The sequence below is a fragment of the Topomyia yanbarensis genome, unplaced genomic scaffold, assembly GCF_030247195.1.
Source record: "Topomyia yanbarensis strain Yona2022 unplaced genomic scaffold, ASM3024719v1 HiC_scaffold_6, whole genome shotgun sequence".
Lineage (NCBI taxonomy): Eukaryota > Metazoa > Arthropoda > Insecta > Diptera > Culicidae > Topomyia > Topomyia yanbarensis.
Genome location: NW_026683824.1, coordinates 313,307 through 330,182, shown reverse-complemented (window position 1 = coordinate 330,182; position 16,876 = coordinate 313,307). Strand labels below are relative to the sequence as shown.

General features: G+C 38.5%; 1 protein-coding gene across 1 annotated transcript; it reads left to right on the top strand.

Annotated features, from left to right (window-relative positions):
• Positions 1–6,446: 6,446 nt before the first annotated feature.
• On the top strand, positions 6,447–6,749 carry LOC131695942 (histone H4-like). Its single transcript, XM_058984471.1, has one exon. The coding sequence runs from the start codon at positions 6,447–6,449 to the stop codon at positions 6,747–6,749; it is 303 nt and encodes a 100-aa protein (XP_058840454.1).
• Positions 6,750–16,876: the final 10,127 nt, after the last annotated feature.

The following is a 16,876-nucleotide window of genomic DNA, read 5'->3' as shown; positions in this document are numbered from 1 at the left end:
GCGCCATCGCCGTTGGATGCCAATTTTAGCTTCAGAGAATTAAATTGGGCACTCAACAAGGCTGCCGGACTATCAGAAGGCCCCGATCGAATAGGGTATCCACTTTTGAAGCATCTTCCCACAAGAGCAAAGCTGATTCTGCTTGACATATACAACAGCGTCTGGAGTTGCGGTATCGTCCCCGATGAGTGGAAAGAAGCCACAGTAATACCCATCAAGAAACCCGGAAAAGAAGGTACCGAAGCGGACGAATACAGACCGATATCGCTAACGAGCTGTGTTGGGAAGATCCTAGAGCGCATGATCAATAGGCGATTGATCCAGGAAATTGAAAATAACAATCGAATTGGAAACCGGCAGTTTGCCTTTCGGCCAGGCAAAGGCGTTGACAGCCATCTAGCCGAATTGGAAACAATTCTTGAAGACACACTTGAATCTGGCATGCACGCGGACGTAATAATGCTTGATCTATCCAAAGCATTTGACAGAACCTGGAGACACCCGATTATTACTACTCTCAACGAATGGAACGTAGGGAGCAGGATGTTGAAATACGTCTACAGTTTCCTGGACGAGAGAAGTTTCAGAGTATTTGTTGACGGCTCTCTTTCAGATCTGCGACTACTAGAAAACGGCATACCACAAGGCTCAGTTATTTCACCAACACTATTCAATGTTGCAATCAGCTCGATCTGTAAACACATCCCGGAAAACATTGAAATATTGCTGTATGCCGATGACTTGATGCTCATCGCTATAGGGAGTTTTGCTCGAGCCGTTCGACTAAAAGCCCAAGCTGCGCTTAACAATGTGCTGACCTGGGCTGAACAGCATGGACTGCAGTTCTCGACCACAAAATCCAAGCTACTTCACATATGCAACGGTGGCAGACACAAAAACGTGCCAAACCTTGAAACCGAGGATGGTACCATTGAAAAAGTTCCAAGCGCCCGAGTCCTTGGAGTACAAGTAGATGCCAAACTGAAATTCACGAAACACACCGAGATTCTAGTCAAAGAGTGCCAAAACCGATTGAGTATAATAAAAGCAATAAGTAGAAGGTACGCCGGCGGCAACCGTCAAACACTGTTCAGAATCTGCGACAGTCTTCTTATAGCCAAAATCTCCCATGGTTTTGGGCTTTACAGTCGAGGTGGAGAAAAAAGATGGGTGGGTAATGTCTAGGACATAACCGGAGTGTCGTGACTACTCGTTTGACTTGTAATTCAAATCGAATGATACTCAATGAAATATGTGGGATTGTTTCAAGTTATTCTTTATAATAATTATGGTGGTTTTGAAAAGAACCTTTATTGTTGGCGTCTGCGTTGATAGGGGATGCGCTGGATTCTAAGCTGGTTGAGACATTCATTCATGAAATGAACAATTTTCTTCCTTTGAAATATCAATGTTAAAATCTCTCGAAACAACCATCGGAATCTTTTTCGTACAAAAATGAACACACTTAGCAAAAACCTAGGAGCGGGTAATGTCCGGGACATAACCGCGATGATCATATTCTTAAAATTCTGCTTGTATCTCTTTCAAATGGCTAAATTTTACGCATTAAGTTCGATTCACCGGGCTCAGCGAAATTTTCCTGGGGATCCCGTTCGTTAGTATATTCAGCAAAACAATTTTATTAACGAGTTCTCCGCATTGAATACAGGTCAATAATTTCATATAATGATTTCAACAAGCAGACAATGTGCATGTATGACAGGTGGGAGTGTTCTGAAGTGTTTTTAGTGGAGGTAACAACATAAAATCATGTATTGGACATTTTACAATGATTCTCCTTAACCCTGCAAAACCACGGGGTTGGCAGCAGAGGGTTAAGTTGTTTGGAAGAGATGACAGTTAATATATGATAACTAAAAATATAAAATTGTTCTATAAATTGCAAAGTTATTGCCGCGTTGACCTGAAAATTTGTCATTTCATTCATAAAGGAACAATCATTGAAATTATGTCAATTTATGCTTTGCAAGATTTGAAATAACTTCGAAGTGTGGTCACGACACCCCTGTTATGTCATATACATCACCAACCCATCTTTTCATCATTCGTTTTGGTGTAGCTTTCGCTTAGTGTCAGAGTTGCGACATTCACTGATTTTCTTGGAAGGATTTGCAAAAACCTTCGAGTTTGTAGATTAGAAAAACATTTTCTCATGATTCACTGGTAAAAGTACAGAATTACCAAGCGCAAACTTAATACTAGTTAATAAAAGAAACTTTCTAATTAAATTCTTTTTCCATTTTACATTCGTCCTAATAAGGACGGTTTGTAGATAGCTATGTTGATACAAGACGGGAATCTTTTAAAACAATTAAAACCTTACCGACGATTGTTTTTACTGCGTACATACATCTTTCCCCTTTCGCAGCTCACTCCGAATGAGTACGCCTCGCATCAAGGTGTTCCTATTTATAGACTTTACAATGCAGATGGAAGGCCGTCCTTTTGTTCGATAAATGAAAATATTTTCATCATTCGTTTTGGTGTAGCTTTCGCTTAGTAGTAGAGTTGCCACATTCTATGATTTTCTTGGAAGGATTTGCAAAAACCTTCGAGTTTGTAGATTAGAAAAACATTTTCTCATGATTCACTGGTAAAAGTACAGAATTACCAAGCGCAAACTTAATACTAGTTAATAAAAGAAACTTTCTAATTAAATTCTTTTTCCATTTTGCCTTCGTCCTGATAAGGACGGTTTGTCTATGTTGATACAAGACGGGAATCTTTTAAAACAATTCAAACCTTGCCGACGATTGTTTTTACTGCGTACATACATCTTTCCCCTTTCGCAGCTCACACCGAATGAGCACAGTTTTCATCATGGTGTTCCTATTTATAGACTTTACAATGCAGATGGAAGGCCGTCCTTTTGTTCGATTAATGAAAATATTTTCATCATTCGTTTTGGTGTAGCTTTCGCTTAGTAGCAGAGTTGCCACATTCACTGATTTTCTTGGAAGGATTTGCAAAAACCTTCGAGTTTGTAGATTAGAAAAACATTTTCTCATGATTCACTGGTAAAAGTACAGAATTACCAAGCGCAAACTTAATACTAGTTAATAAAAGAAACTTTCTAATTAAATTCTATGTTTGTCTATGTTGATACAAGACGGGAATCTTTTAAAACAATTCAAACCTTGCCGACGATTGTTTTTACTGCGTACATACATCTTTCCCCTTTCGCAGCTCACACCGAATGAGCACAGTTTTCATCATGGTGTTCCTATTTATAGACTTTACAATGCAGATGGAAGGCCGTCCTTTTGTTCGATAAATGAAAATATTTTCATCATTCGTTTTGGTGTAGCTTTCGCTTAGTGGCAGAGTTGCCACATTCACTGATTTTCTTGGAAGGATTTGCAAAAACCTTCGGGTTTGTAGATTAGAAAAACATTTTCTTACGATTCACAGGTAAAAGTACAGAATTACCAAGTGCAAACTTAATACTAGTTAATAAAAGAAACTTTCTAATTAAATTCTTTTTCCATTTTGCCTTCGTCCTGATAAGGACGGTTTGTCTATGTTGATACAAGACGGGAATCTTTTAAAACAATTCAAACCTTGCCGAAGATTGTTTTTACTGCGTACATACATCTTTCCCCTTTCGCAGCTCACACCGAATGAGCACAGTTTTCATCATGGTGTTCCTATTTATAGACTTTACAATGCAGATGGAAGGCCGTCCTTTTGTTCGATAAATGAAAATATTTTCATCATTCGTTTTGGTGTAGCTTTCGCTTAGTAGCAGAGTTGCCACATTCACTGATTTTCTTGGAAGGATTTGCAAAAACCTTCGAGTTTGTAGATTAGAAAAACATTTTCTCATGATTCACTGGTAAAAGTACAGAATTACCAAGCGCAAACTTAATACTAGTTAATAAAAGAAACTTTCTAATTAAATTCTTTTTCCATTTTGCCTTCGTCCTGATAAGGACGGTTTGTCTATGTTGATACAAGACGGGAATCTTTTAAAACAATTCAAACCTTGCCGACGATTGTTTTTACTGCGTACATACATCTTTCCCCTTTCGCAGCTCACACCGAATGAGCACAGTTTTCATCATGGTGTTCCTATTTATAGACTTTACAATGCAGATGGAAGGCCGTCCTTTTGTTCGATAAATGAAAATATTTTCATCATTCGTTTTGGTGTAGCTTTCGCTTAGTGGCAGAGTTGCCACATTCACTGATTTTCTTGGAAGGATTTGCAAAAACCTTCGGGTTTGTAGATTAGAAAAACATTTTCTTACGATTCACAGGTAAAAGTACAGAATTACCAAGTGCAAACTTAATACTAGTTAATAAAAGAAACTTTCTAATTAAATTCTTTTTCCATTTTGCCTTCGTCCTGATAAGGACGGTTTGTCTATGTTGATACAAGACGGGAATCTTTTAAAACAATTCAAACCTTGCCGAAGATTGTTTTTACTGCGTACATACATCTTTCCCCTTTCGCAGCTCACACCGAATGAGCACAGTTTTCATCATGGTGTTCCTATTTATAGACTTTACAATGCAGATGGAAGGCCGTCCTTTTGTTCGATAAATGAAAATATTTTCATCATTCGTTTTGGTGTAGCTTTCGCTTAGTAGCAGAGTTGTCACATTCACTGATTTTCTTGGAAGGATTTGCAAAAACCTTCGAGTTTGTAGATTAGAAAAACATTTTCTCATGATTCACTGGTAAAAGTACAGAATTACCAAGCGCAAACTTAATACTAGTTAATAAAAGAAACTTTCTAATTAAATTCTTTTTCCATTTTGCCTTCGTCCTGATAAGGACGGTTTGTCTATGTTGATACAAGACGGGAATCTTTTAAAACAATTCAAACCTTGCCGAAGATTGTTTTTACTGCGTACATCCATACAATCTTTCCCCTTTCGTAGCTCACACCGAATGAGTACGCTTTGCAGCCTTCGATGTTTTGGTAGCATTTTTAGTGGCAGTTACTACCGCCTTTTCAGTGACTGCGTTTCTTAGCCTTTGGCTTTTTGGCCTTCTCACCGCCACCACCGTTTTTCCTCTCTCCGGTGGTAGCCAATTTGATTGGTCGTCCGATGCAGCTTCTCACGACCACGCACGTCTGTTATGCACTGCGTCTTACACACGTCTGGCTTTGAGAAAAGCTGCGACACCCCTATTTATAGGTTTTATCATTAATGTTGATTCTCATTTAAAGTAGTTTTTGAACTATTTAAACAAATTTTATATAGCAAACAACGTATCGGTAGCAAGCGTTGAACGTTTTCCTTCCGATTTATGAAACAAGATTGGCAATCCGTTTAGTAGAAGAAAAGTTATTAAGGTTCAAATTGTACGTAACGCTTTCGCTAATATTCACTACTATCGCTTTCTCGCTCGTTCTCGTGGCGTGCATGAGCCTTTCCTTTCCGCCCGGGTTCTAATGACATAACCGAAACTAATATGCCGGCTTTCCCCCACCAACTGCTCTCGTCAAGCAACCCAATACGAATAATCAAAGGAACAAACATGTAGTGAACCTATATATAAACTTTTCATTATTTTATTGTTTATTTGCTGCACCATTTTGACGGCTCTGTGCGGGATGGGCTGAAAATTTTCACTTTTCCGAGTCGTTTTCGAAAGATTTTTCAAAACACTATTTTTCCGTTGATAATGAATGTCCTACATATTCCAAAATTTAATACAACATTGGTACAAATATTTTCGACAAAATGCCGAAGAAATTGATTAAATCCATTCAGTACAACAAAAGATATAAGCGTTCAAAATCTTACATCATTTTTCTGCCGAAATTTTGAAAAGGGGCCCCTATATTGAAAGGTAAGTCGTTAGTCACGACAAAATATTCCTAAAAAGAAAAACTATGTATGAGCAAAAAAAATCGCCTAGAAATCAATAAAATTCCAACAGTAGAAGAATATCAAACAGAAATAGTTTGTTCATCAGTAACAATTTGTTCCATCATAGATCAGTATCAGATATCGATATTTAAGTACCATAGAAGCCAATATAACGTACCATGTAGACGGATGTATAGAAAATCTTTATAAGTTAAAAAAAAAACCCGTTTGTTTTTCGATTTACTTTTTCTTTCTTTCTTTTTCAGGAGAATCAATTTCCGGGCAATCGTTTTCCAGGGAAAATGCTACCATGTCAGCATTAGTCCGGATAAAGCAGATTTCGGCAATCCCAAGCTACTAAAACAGTGGCAACAGTGAACTTCGTGTTCGCGCTATTTCCCCTTCAAACCAACACATCACGAGTAAGCATATAGATAGCAGCCATGGTAATCTTCCTATGCGGCGGCGACTGAGAATGTGTGTGCATCAGTATAAAAGCGCTACTCAATGGGCCGAATTGCAACATTCGGTATTGGAATCTCGCTGCTGCAGGTGTGCTGCGCTAGCCTACTAAGTTATTACCTACAACAACCAAGAAGATGACTGGCCGTGGCAAAGGGCTCGGCAAGGGAGGCGCTAAGCGGCACCGCAAGGTGCTTCGTGACAATATCCAGGGCATCACCAAACCCGCCATTCGTCGTCTGGCTCGACGTGGAGGAGTGAAGCGAATCTCCGGTTTGATATACGAGGAAACCCGTGGTGTGCTGAAGATTTTTCTGGAAAACGTTATCCGGGACGCTGTGACGTACACTGAACATGCCAAACGGAAGACCGTCACTGCGATGGATGTCGTCTATGCGCTTAAACGCCAGGGACGCACATTGTACGGTTTTGGTGGTTAAGCCCTACCACGACGTTCACGACAACACAAAAGGCCCTTTTCAGGGCCACCAAATGTTTAGAAAAAAGAATTAGTTTGAAATGTATCCTTCATAATTTTCATCCACGTTGCAGGGGCGTACTGTTTAATGTGCGATTTTGATGGATATGCGAGAGACCGTCGTAACACTACAACGCGCTCAGTCGCTGGGTTTCCCTTTTTTCATATATGCATTTCCTTTTTCTTTCTCCTGAGCTTGCGTATCATGGGACAAAACGGCTCGTTTCTCGATAGCAACGAACCGCCGACCGACTCTTTTTTTCGCGCGCGCACGTTTTAGCTTACCACGCTTTCACCTACCTGTCTACCTATGAATTTGCGTACCTTTAATTGGTCTGAATGATAAAAGTAAAGTTGATGGCTGGTGAGTTAGTACTGTATCAATCAGGAAGCAATTACAACACACACACACACACACACACACACACACACACACACAGGAAGAGAGAGAGAGAGAGAGAGAGAGAGAGAGAGAGAGAGAGAGAGAGAGAGAGAGAGAGAGAGAGAGAGAGAGAGAGAGAGAGAGATTGAGCAACCGTAAAAAGATGGGTGGGTAATGTCTAGGACATAACCGGAGTGTCGTGACTACTCGTTTGACTTGTAATTCAAATCGAATGATACTCAATGAAATATGTGGGATTGTTTCAAGTTATTCTTTATAATAATTATGGTGGTTTTGAAAAGAACCTTTATTGTTGGCGTCTGCGTTGATAGGGGATGCGCTGGATTCTAAGCTGGTTGAGACATTCATTCATGAAATGAACAATTTTCTTCCTTTGAAATATCAATGTTAAAATCTCTCGAAACAACCATCGGAATCTTTTTCGTACAAAAATGAACACACTTAGCAAAAACCTAGGAGCGGGTAATGTCCGGGACATAACCGCGATGATCATATTCTTAAAATTCTGCTTGTATCTCTTTCAAATGGCTAAATTTTACGCATTAAGTTCGATTCACCGGGCTCAGCGAAATTTTCCTGGGGATCCCGTTCGTTAGTATATTCAGCAAAACAATTTTATTAACGAGTTCTCCGCATTGAATACAGGTCAATAATTTCATATAATGATTTCAACAAGCAGACAATGTGCATGTATGACAGGTGGGAGTGTTCTGAAGTGTTTTTAGTGGAGGTAACAACATAAAATCATGTATTGGACATTTTACAATGATTCTCCTTAACCCTGCAAAACCACGGGGTTGGCAGCAGAGGGTTAAGTTGTTTGGAAGAGATGACAGTTAATATATGATAACTAAAAATATAAAATTGTTCTATAAATTGCAAAGTTATTGCCGCGTTGACCTGAAAATTTGTCATTTCATTCATAAAGGAACAATCATTGAAATTATGTCAATTTATGCTTTGCAAGATTTGAAATAACTTCGAAGTGTGGTCACGACACCCCTGTTATGTCATATACATCACCAACCCATCTTTTCATCATTCGTTTTGGTGTAGCTTTCGCTTAGTGTCAGAGTTGCGACATTCACTGATTTTCTTGGAAGGATTTGCAAAAACCTTCGAGTTTGTAGATTAGAAAAACATTTTCTCATGATTCACTGGTAAAAGTACAGAATTACCAAGCGCAAACTTAATACTAGTTAATAAAAGAAACTTTCTAATTAAATTCTTTTTCCATTTTACATTCGTCCTAATAAGGACGGTTTGTAGATAGCTATGTTGATACAAGACGGGAATCTTTTAAAACAATTAAAACCTTACCGACGATTGTTTTTACTGCGTACATACATCTTTCCCCTTTCGCAGCTCACTCCGAATGAGTACGCCTCGCATCAAGGTGTTCCTATTTATAGACTTTACAATGCAGATGGAAGGCCGTCCTTTTGTTCGATAAATGAAAATATTTTCATCATTCGTTTTGGTGTAGCTTTCGCTTAGTAGTAGAGTTGCCACATTCTATGATTTTCTTGGAAGGATTTGCAAAAACCTTCGAGTTTGTAGATTAGAAAAACATTTTCTCATGATTCACTGGTAAAAGTACAGAATTACCAAGCGCAAACTTAATACTAGTTAATAAAAGAAACTTTCTAATTAAATTCTTTTTCCATTTTGCCTTCGTCCTGATAAGGACGGTTTGTCTATGTTGATACAAGACGGGAATCTTTTAAAACAATTCAAACCTTGCCGACGATTGTTTTTACTGCGTACATACATCTTTCCCCTTTCGCAGCTCACACCGAATGAGCACAGTTTTCATCATGGTGTTCCTATTTATAGACTTTACAATGCAGATGGAAGGCCGTCCTTTTGTTCGATTAATGAAAATATTTTCATCATTCGTTTTGGTGTAGCTTTCGCTTAGTAGCAGAGTTGCCACATTCACTGATTTTCTTGGAAGGATTTGCAAAAACCTTCGAGTTTGTAGATTAGAAAAACATTTTCTCATGATTCACTGGTAAAAGTACAGAATTACCAAGTGCAAACTTAATACTAGTTAATAAAAGAAACTTTCTAATTAAATTCTTTTTCCATTTTGCCTTCGTCCTGATAAGGACGGTTTGTCTATGTTGATACAAGACGGGAATCTTTTAAAACAATTCAAACCTTGCCGAAGATTGTTTTTACTGCGTACATACATCTTTCCCCTTTCGCAGCTCACACCGAATGAGCACAGTTTTCATCATGGTGTTCCTATTTATAGACTTTACAATGCAGATGGAAGGCCGTCCTTTTGTTCGATAAATGAAAATATTTTCATCATTCGTTTTGGTGTAGCTTTCGCTTAGTAGCAGAGTTGCCACATTCACTGATTTTCTTGGAAGGATTTGCAAAAACCTTCGAGTTTGTAGATTAGAAAAACATTTTCTCATGATTCACTGGTAAAAGTACAGAATTACCAAGCGCAAACTTAATACTAGTTAATAAAAGAAACTTTCTAATTAAATTCTTTTTCCATTTTGCCTTCGTCCTGATAAGGACGGTTTGTCTATGTTGATACAAGACGGGAATCTTTTAAAACAATTCAAACCTTGCCGACGATTGTTTTTACTGCGTACATACATCTTTCCCCTTTCGCAGCTCACACCGAATGAGCACAGTTTTCATCATGGTGTTCCTATTTATAGACTTTACAATGCAGATGGAAGGCCGTCCTTTTGTTCGATAAATGAAAATATTTTCATCATTCGTTTTGGTGTAGCTTTCGCTTAGTGGCAGAGTTGCCACATTCACTGATTTTCTTGGAAGGATTTGCAAAAACCTTCGGGTTTGTAGATTAGAAAAACATTTTCTTACGATTCACAGGTAAAAGTACAGAATTACCAAGTGCAAACTTAATACTAGTTAATAAAAGAAACTTTCTAATTAAATTCTTTTTCCATTTTGCCTTCGTCCTGATAAGGACGGTTTGTCTATGTTGATACAAGACGGGAATCTTTTAAAACAATTCAAACCTTGCCGAAGATTGTTTTTACTGCGTACATACATCTTTCCCCTTTCGCAGCTCACACCGAATGAGCACAGTTTTCATCATGGTGTTCCTATTTATAGACTTTACAATGCAGATGGAAGGCCGTCCTTTTGTTCGATAAATAAAAATATTTTCATCATTCGTTTTGGTGTAGCTTTCGCTTAGTAGCAGAGTTGTCACATTCACTGATTTTCTTGGAAGGATTTGCAAAAACCTTCGAGTTTGTAGATTAGAAAAACATTTTCTCATGATTCACTGGTAAAAGTACAGAATTACCAAGCGCAAACTTAATACTAGTTAATAAAAGAAACTTTCTAATTAAATTCTTTTTCCATTTTGCCTTCGTCCTGATAAGGACGGTTTGTCTATGTTGATACAAGACGGGAATCTTTTAAAACAATTCAAACCTTGCCGAAGATTGTTTTTACTGCGTACATCCATACAATCTTTCCCCTTTCGTAGCTCACACCGAATGAGTACGCTTTGCAGCCTTCGATGTTTTGGTAGCATTTTTAGTGGCAGTTACTACCGCCTTTTCAGTGACTGCGTTTCTTAGCCTTTGGCTTTTTGGCCTTCTCACCGCCACCACCGTTTTTCCTCTCTCCGGTGGTAGCCAATTTGATTGGTCGTCCGATGCAGCTTCTCACGACCACGCACGTCTGTTATGCACTGCGTCTTACACACGTCTGGCTTTGAGAAAAGCTGCGACACCCCTATTTATAGGTTTTATCATTAATGTTGATTCTCATTTAAAGTAGTTTTTGAACTATTTAAACAAATTTTATATAGCAAACAACGTATCGGTAGCAAGCGTTGAACGTTTTCCTTCCGATTTATGAAACAAGATTGGCAATCCGTTTAGTAGAAGAAAAGTTATTAAGGTTCAAATTGTACGTAACGCTTTCGCTAATATTCACTACTATCGCTTTCTCGCTCGTTCTCGTGGCGTGCATGAGCCTTTCCTTTCCGCCCGGGTTCTAATGACATAACCGAAACTAATATGCCGGCTTTCCCCCACCAACTGCTCTCGTCAAGCAACCCAATACGAATAATCAAAGGAACAAACATGTAGTGAACCTATATATAAACTTTTCATTATTTTATTGTTTATTTGCTGCACCATTTTGACGGCTCTGTGCGGGATGGGCTGAAAATTTTCACTTTTCCGAGTCGTTTTCGAAAGATTTTTCAAAACACTATTTTTCCGTTGATAATGAATGTCCTACATATTCCAAAATTTAATACAACATTGGTACAAATATTTTCGACAAAATGCCGAAGAAATTGATTAAATCCATTCAGTACAACAAAAGATATAAGCGTTCAAAATCTTACATCATTTTTCTGCCGAAATTTTGAAAAGGGGCCCCTATATTGAAAGGTAAGTCGTTAGTCACGACAAAATACTAGAACGGCTTCAACCTGTTTATCATACCGCCATCAGATCCATCTCAAGAGCACTTAGAACCAGCCCCATCCTTTCGCTGCTTGCTGAAAGCGGACAGCTTCCGTTCAAACACCTCATGACCGGTCGACTTGTCAGCAAAGCGTGTAGCTGGCTGGAAAAACGACCTGTTGAACAGGCAATGATATGCCCGATGGTTAGACGTGCATCGGAATGGTTGGAACGATTGACATCTTCTCAAATAGCTACTATTAGTTCGCTTAAACGAGTCAGTGACCGAGCTTGGGACGCGGTTGAACCCAAAATCGACTGGAGCCTCAAGAATGAACTACGAGCTCATGAAGCCCCATCTAAGATACAGGCCATCTTCAGGGAGACACAAACGAGGCAATATTCGACATCAGTTCAATTTTTCACTGACGGCTCCCTGGACAAAGACAGTGTTGGACTGGGAGTGCACGGCGAAAATATTGACATCTCCATGCGTATACCTGACTGCTGCACCATATTTTCGGCCGAAGCTTTGGCACTATTGATAGCCACCGAAAATGCCCCGACCTCAGGACATTCTGTCATCTTCAGCGATTCTGCAAGCTGCATACAGGCAATCGACCATGGAAAATCCCGACATCCGTGGATACAAGCGGTGGAAGATGCTTCCACTAAAAAGATGGGTGGGTAATGTCTAGGACATAACCGGAGTGTCGTGACTACTCGTTTGACTTGTAATTCAAATCGAATGATACTCAATGAAATATGTGGGAATGTTTCAAGTTATTCTTTATAATAATTATGGTGGTTCTGAAAAGAACCTTTGTTGTTGGCGTCTGCGTTGATCGGGGATGCGCTGGATTCTAAGCTCGTTGAGACATTCATTCATGAAATGAACAAATTTCATATTTTCTTGCTTTGAACTATCAATGTTAAAATCTCTCGAAACAACCATCGGAATCTTTTCCGTACAGAAATGAACACGCTTAGCGAAAAACTAGGGGCGGGTAATGTCCGGGACATAACCGCGATGCTCATATTCTTAAAATTCTGCTTGTATCTCCTTCAAATGGCTAAATTTTGCGCATTAAGTTCGATTCACCGGGCTCAGCGAAATTTTCCTGGGGATCCCGTTCGTTAGTATATTCAGCAAAACAATTTTATTACCGAGTTCTCCGCGTTGAATACAGGTCAATAATTTCATATAATGATTTCAACATGCAGACAATGTACATGTATGACAGGTGGGAGTGTTCTGAAGTGGTTTTAGTGGAGGTAACAACATAAAATCATGTATTGGACATTTTACAATGATTCTCCTTAACCCTGCAAAACCACGTGGTTGGCAGCAGAGGGTTAAGTTGTTTGGAAGAGATGACAGTTAATATATGATAACTAAAAATATAAAATTGTTCTATAAATTGCAAAGTTATTGCCGCGTTGACCTGAAAATTTGTCATTTCATTCATAAAGGAACAATCATTGAAATTATGTCAATTTATGCTTTGCAAGATTTGAAATAACTTCGAAGTGTGGTCACGACACCCCTGTTATGTCATATACATTACCAACCCATCTTTTTCCATTTTGCCTTTGTCCTAATAAGGACGGTTTGTGGATAACTATGTTGATACAAGACGGGAATCTTTTAAAACAATTCAAACCTTGCAGACGATTGTTTTTACTGCGTACATCCATACGATCTTTCCCCTTTCGCAGCTCACGCCGAATGAGCACACTTTTCATCAAGCTGTTCCTATTTATTGACTTTACAATGCAGATGGAAGGATGTCCTTTTGTTCGATAAATGAAAATATTTTCATCATTCGTTTTGGTGTAGCTTTCGCTTAGTGGCAGAGTTGCCACATTCACTGATTTTCTTGGAAGGATTTGCAAAAACCTTCGGGTTTGTAGATTGGAAAAACATTTTCTTATGATTCACTGGTAAAAGTACAGAATTACCAAGTGCAAACTTAATACTAGTTAATAAAAGAAACTTTCTAATTAAATTCTTTTTCCATTTTGCCTTCGTCCTAATAAGGACGGTTTGTGGATAACTATGTTGATACAAGACGGGAATCTTTTAAAACAATTCAAACCTTGCAGACGATTGTTTTTACTGCGTACATCCATACGATCTTTCCCCTTTCGCAGCTCACGCCGAATGAGCACACTTTTCATCAAGCTGTTCCTATTTATTGACTTTACAATGCAGATGGAAGGACGTCCTTTTGTTCGATAAATGAAAATATTTTCATCATTCGTTTTGGTGTAGCTTTCGCTTAGTGGCAGAGTTGCCACATTCACTGATTTTCTTGGAAGGATTTGCAAAAACCTTCGGGTTTGTAGATTGGAAAAACATTTTCTTATGATTCACTGGTAAAAGCACAGAATTACCAAGCGCAAACTTAATACTAGTTAATAAAAGAAACTTTCTAATTAAATTCTTTTTCCATTTTGCCTTTGTCCTAATAAGGACGGTTTGTGGATAACTATGTTGATTCAAGACGGGAATCTTTTAAAACAATTCAAACCTTGCCGACGATTGTTTTTACTGCGTACATCCGTACGATCTTTCCCCTTTCGCAGCTCACACCGAATGAGCACACTTTTCATCATGGTGTTCCTTTTTATTGACTTTACAATGCAGATGGAAGGACGTCCTTTTGTTCGATAAATGAAAATATTTTCATCATTCGTTTTGGTGTAGCTTTCGCTTAGTGGCAGAGTTGCCACATTCACTGATTTTCTAGGAGGGATTTGCAAAAACCTTCGGGTTTGTAGATTGGAAAAACATTTTCTTATGATTCACTGGTAAAAGTACAGAATTACCAAGGGCAAACTTAACACTAGTTAATAAAAGAAACTTTCTAATTAAATTCTTTTTCCATTTTGCCTTCGTCCTAATAAGGACGGTTTGTGGATAACTATGTTGATACAAGACGGGAATCTTTTAAAACAATTCAAACCTTGCAGACGATTGTTTTTACTGCGTACATCCATACGATCTTTCCCCTTTCGCAGCTCACACCGAATGAGCACGGTTTTCATCATGGTGTTCCTTTTTATTGACTTTACAATGCAGATGGAAGGACGTCCTTTTGTTCGATAAATGAAAATATTTTCATCATTCGTTTTGGTGTAGCTTTCGCTTAGTTGCCACATTCACTGATTTTCTTGGAAGGATTTGCAAAAACCTTCGGGTTTGTAGATTGGAAAAACATTTTCTTATGATTCACTGGTAAAAGTACAGAATTACCAAGCGCAAACTTAATACTAGTTAATAAAAGAAACTTTCTAATTAAATTCTTTTTCCATTTTGCATTCGTCCTAATAAGGACGGTTTGTGGATAACTATGTTGATACAAGACGGGAATCTTTTAAAACAATTCAAACCTTGCCGACGATTGTTTTTACTGCGTACATCCATACGATCTTTCCCCTTTCGCAGCTCACACCGAATGAGTACGCTTTGCAGTCTTCGATGTTTTGGTGGCATTTTTAGTGGCAGTTACTACCGCTTTTTCAGTGACTGCGTTTCTTAGCCTTTGGCTTTTTGGCCTTCTCACCGCCACCACCTCCACCAACGTTTTTCTGCTTCTCTCCGATGGTAGCTGATTTGATTGGTCGTCCGATGCAGCTTCTCACGACCACGCACGTCTGTTATGCACTGCGTCTTACACACGTCTGGTTTTGAGATAAACTGCGACACCCCTATTTATTGGTTTTATCATTAATGTTGATTCTCATTTAAAGTAGTTTTTGAACTATTTAAACAAATTTTATATAGCAAACAACGTATCGGTAGCAAGCGTTGAACGTTTTCCTTCCGATTTATGAAACAAGATTGGCAATCCGTTTAGTAGAAGAAAAGTTATTAACGTTCAAAATGTACGTAACGCTTTCGCTAATATGCACTACTATCGCTTTCTCGCTCGTTCTCGTGGCGTGCATGAGCCTTTCCTTTCCGTCCGACTTCTAATGGCTTAACCAAAATTAATATCCCGGCTTTCCCCCACCAACTGCTCTCGTCAAGCAACCCAATACGAATAATCATAGGAACAAACATGTAGTGGACCTTTATATAAACTTTTCATTATTTTATTGTTCATTTGCTGCACCATTTTGACGGCTCTGTGCGGGATGGGCTGAAAATTTTCACTTTTCCGAGTCGTTTTCGAAAGATTTTTCAAAACACTATTTTTCCGTTGATAATGAATATCCTACATATTCCAAAATTTAATACAACATTGGTACAAATATTTTCGACAAAATGCCGAAGAAATTGATTAAATCCATTCAGTACAACAAAAGATATAAGCGTTCAAAATCTTACATCACTTTTCTTCCGAAATTTTGAAAAGGGGCCCCTATATTGAAAGGTAAGTCGTTAGTCACGACAAAAGAACGTCACATTCTCCTGGGTGCCCAGCCACTCGGGCATATCAGGGAACGAAAGAGCCGATTTTCTAGCCGCCCAAGGACGAACAAATGAGTGCACCGATATTCCAGTACCGGTGAAGGATTTTGTTAAATCAGTCCATTCTAAACTCCGACAAGCTTGGGAAATAGAATGGGGGAAATGCAACACCTTCACAAGAAGTATTAAGTCGACAACTCTATCCTGGAAGGACGTGCCTGATACTTCAGAACAGACGGCAATTACCCGTCTACGTATAGGACATACGAAACTGACGCACAACTTCATCATCAACAAAGAAGAAAAACCACAGTGCTGCGGAGAAGACCTCACCGTGCGACACCTGCTCCTTGACTGTCAACGGTACCAACAGAGCAGGGACCAACATCTCGGAAACATGACTCTAGGAGAAATACTTCACCCCGAAAACGAAGAAAAAATAATAAACTTTTTAAAAGAATTGTCATTGCTAGATAAAATTTAGTTTTTTAAGACATTATACTCAATGAAATGTAAATATTATTCTGAATTGACGTGACGAATGAAAATTTTTTTTAAAGTCACGTAAATAAAAAAAAAAAAAAAAAAGATGGGTGGGTAATGTCTAGGACATAACCGGAGTGTCGTGACTACTCGTTTGACTTGTAATTCAAATCGAATGATACTCAATGAAATATGTGGGATTGTTTCAAGTTATTCTTTATAATAATTATGGTGGTTTTGAAAAGAACCTTTATTGTTGGCGTCTGCGTTGATAGGGGATGCGCTGGATTCTAAGCTGGTTGAGACATTCATTCATGAAATGAACAATTTTCTTCCTTTGAAATATCAATGTTAAAATC

Coding starts and splice junctions, on each gene's coding strand:
- LOC131695942 (XM_058984471.1), top strand. CDS start 6,447: ATGACTGGCCGTGGCAAAGGGCTCGGCAAGGGAGGCGCTAAGCGGCAC.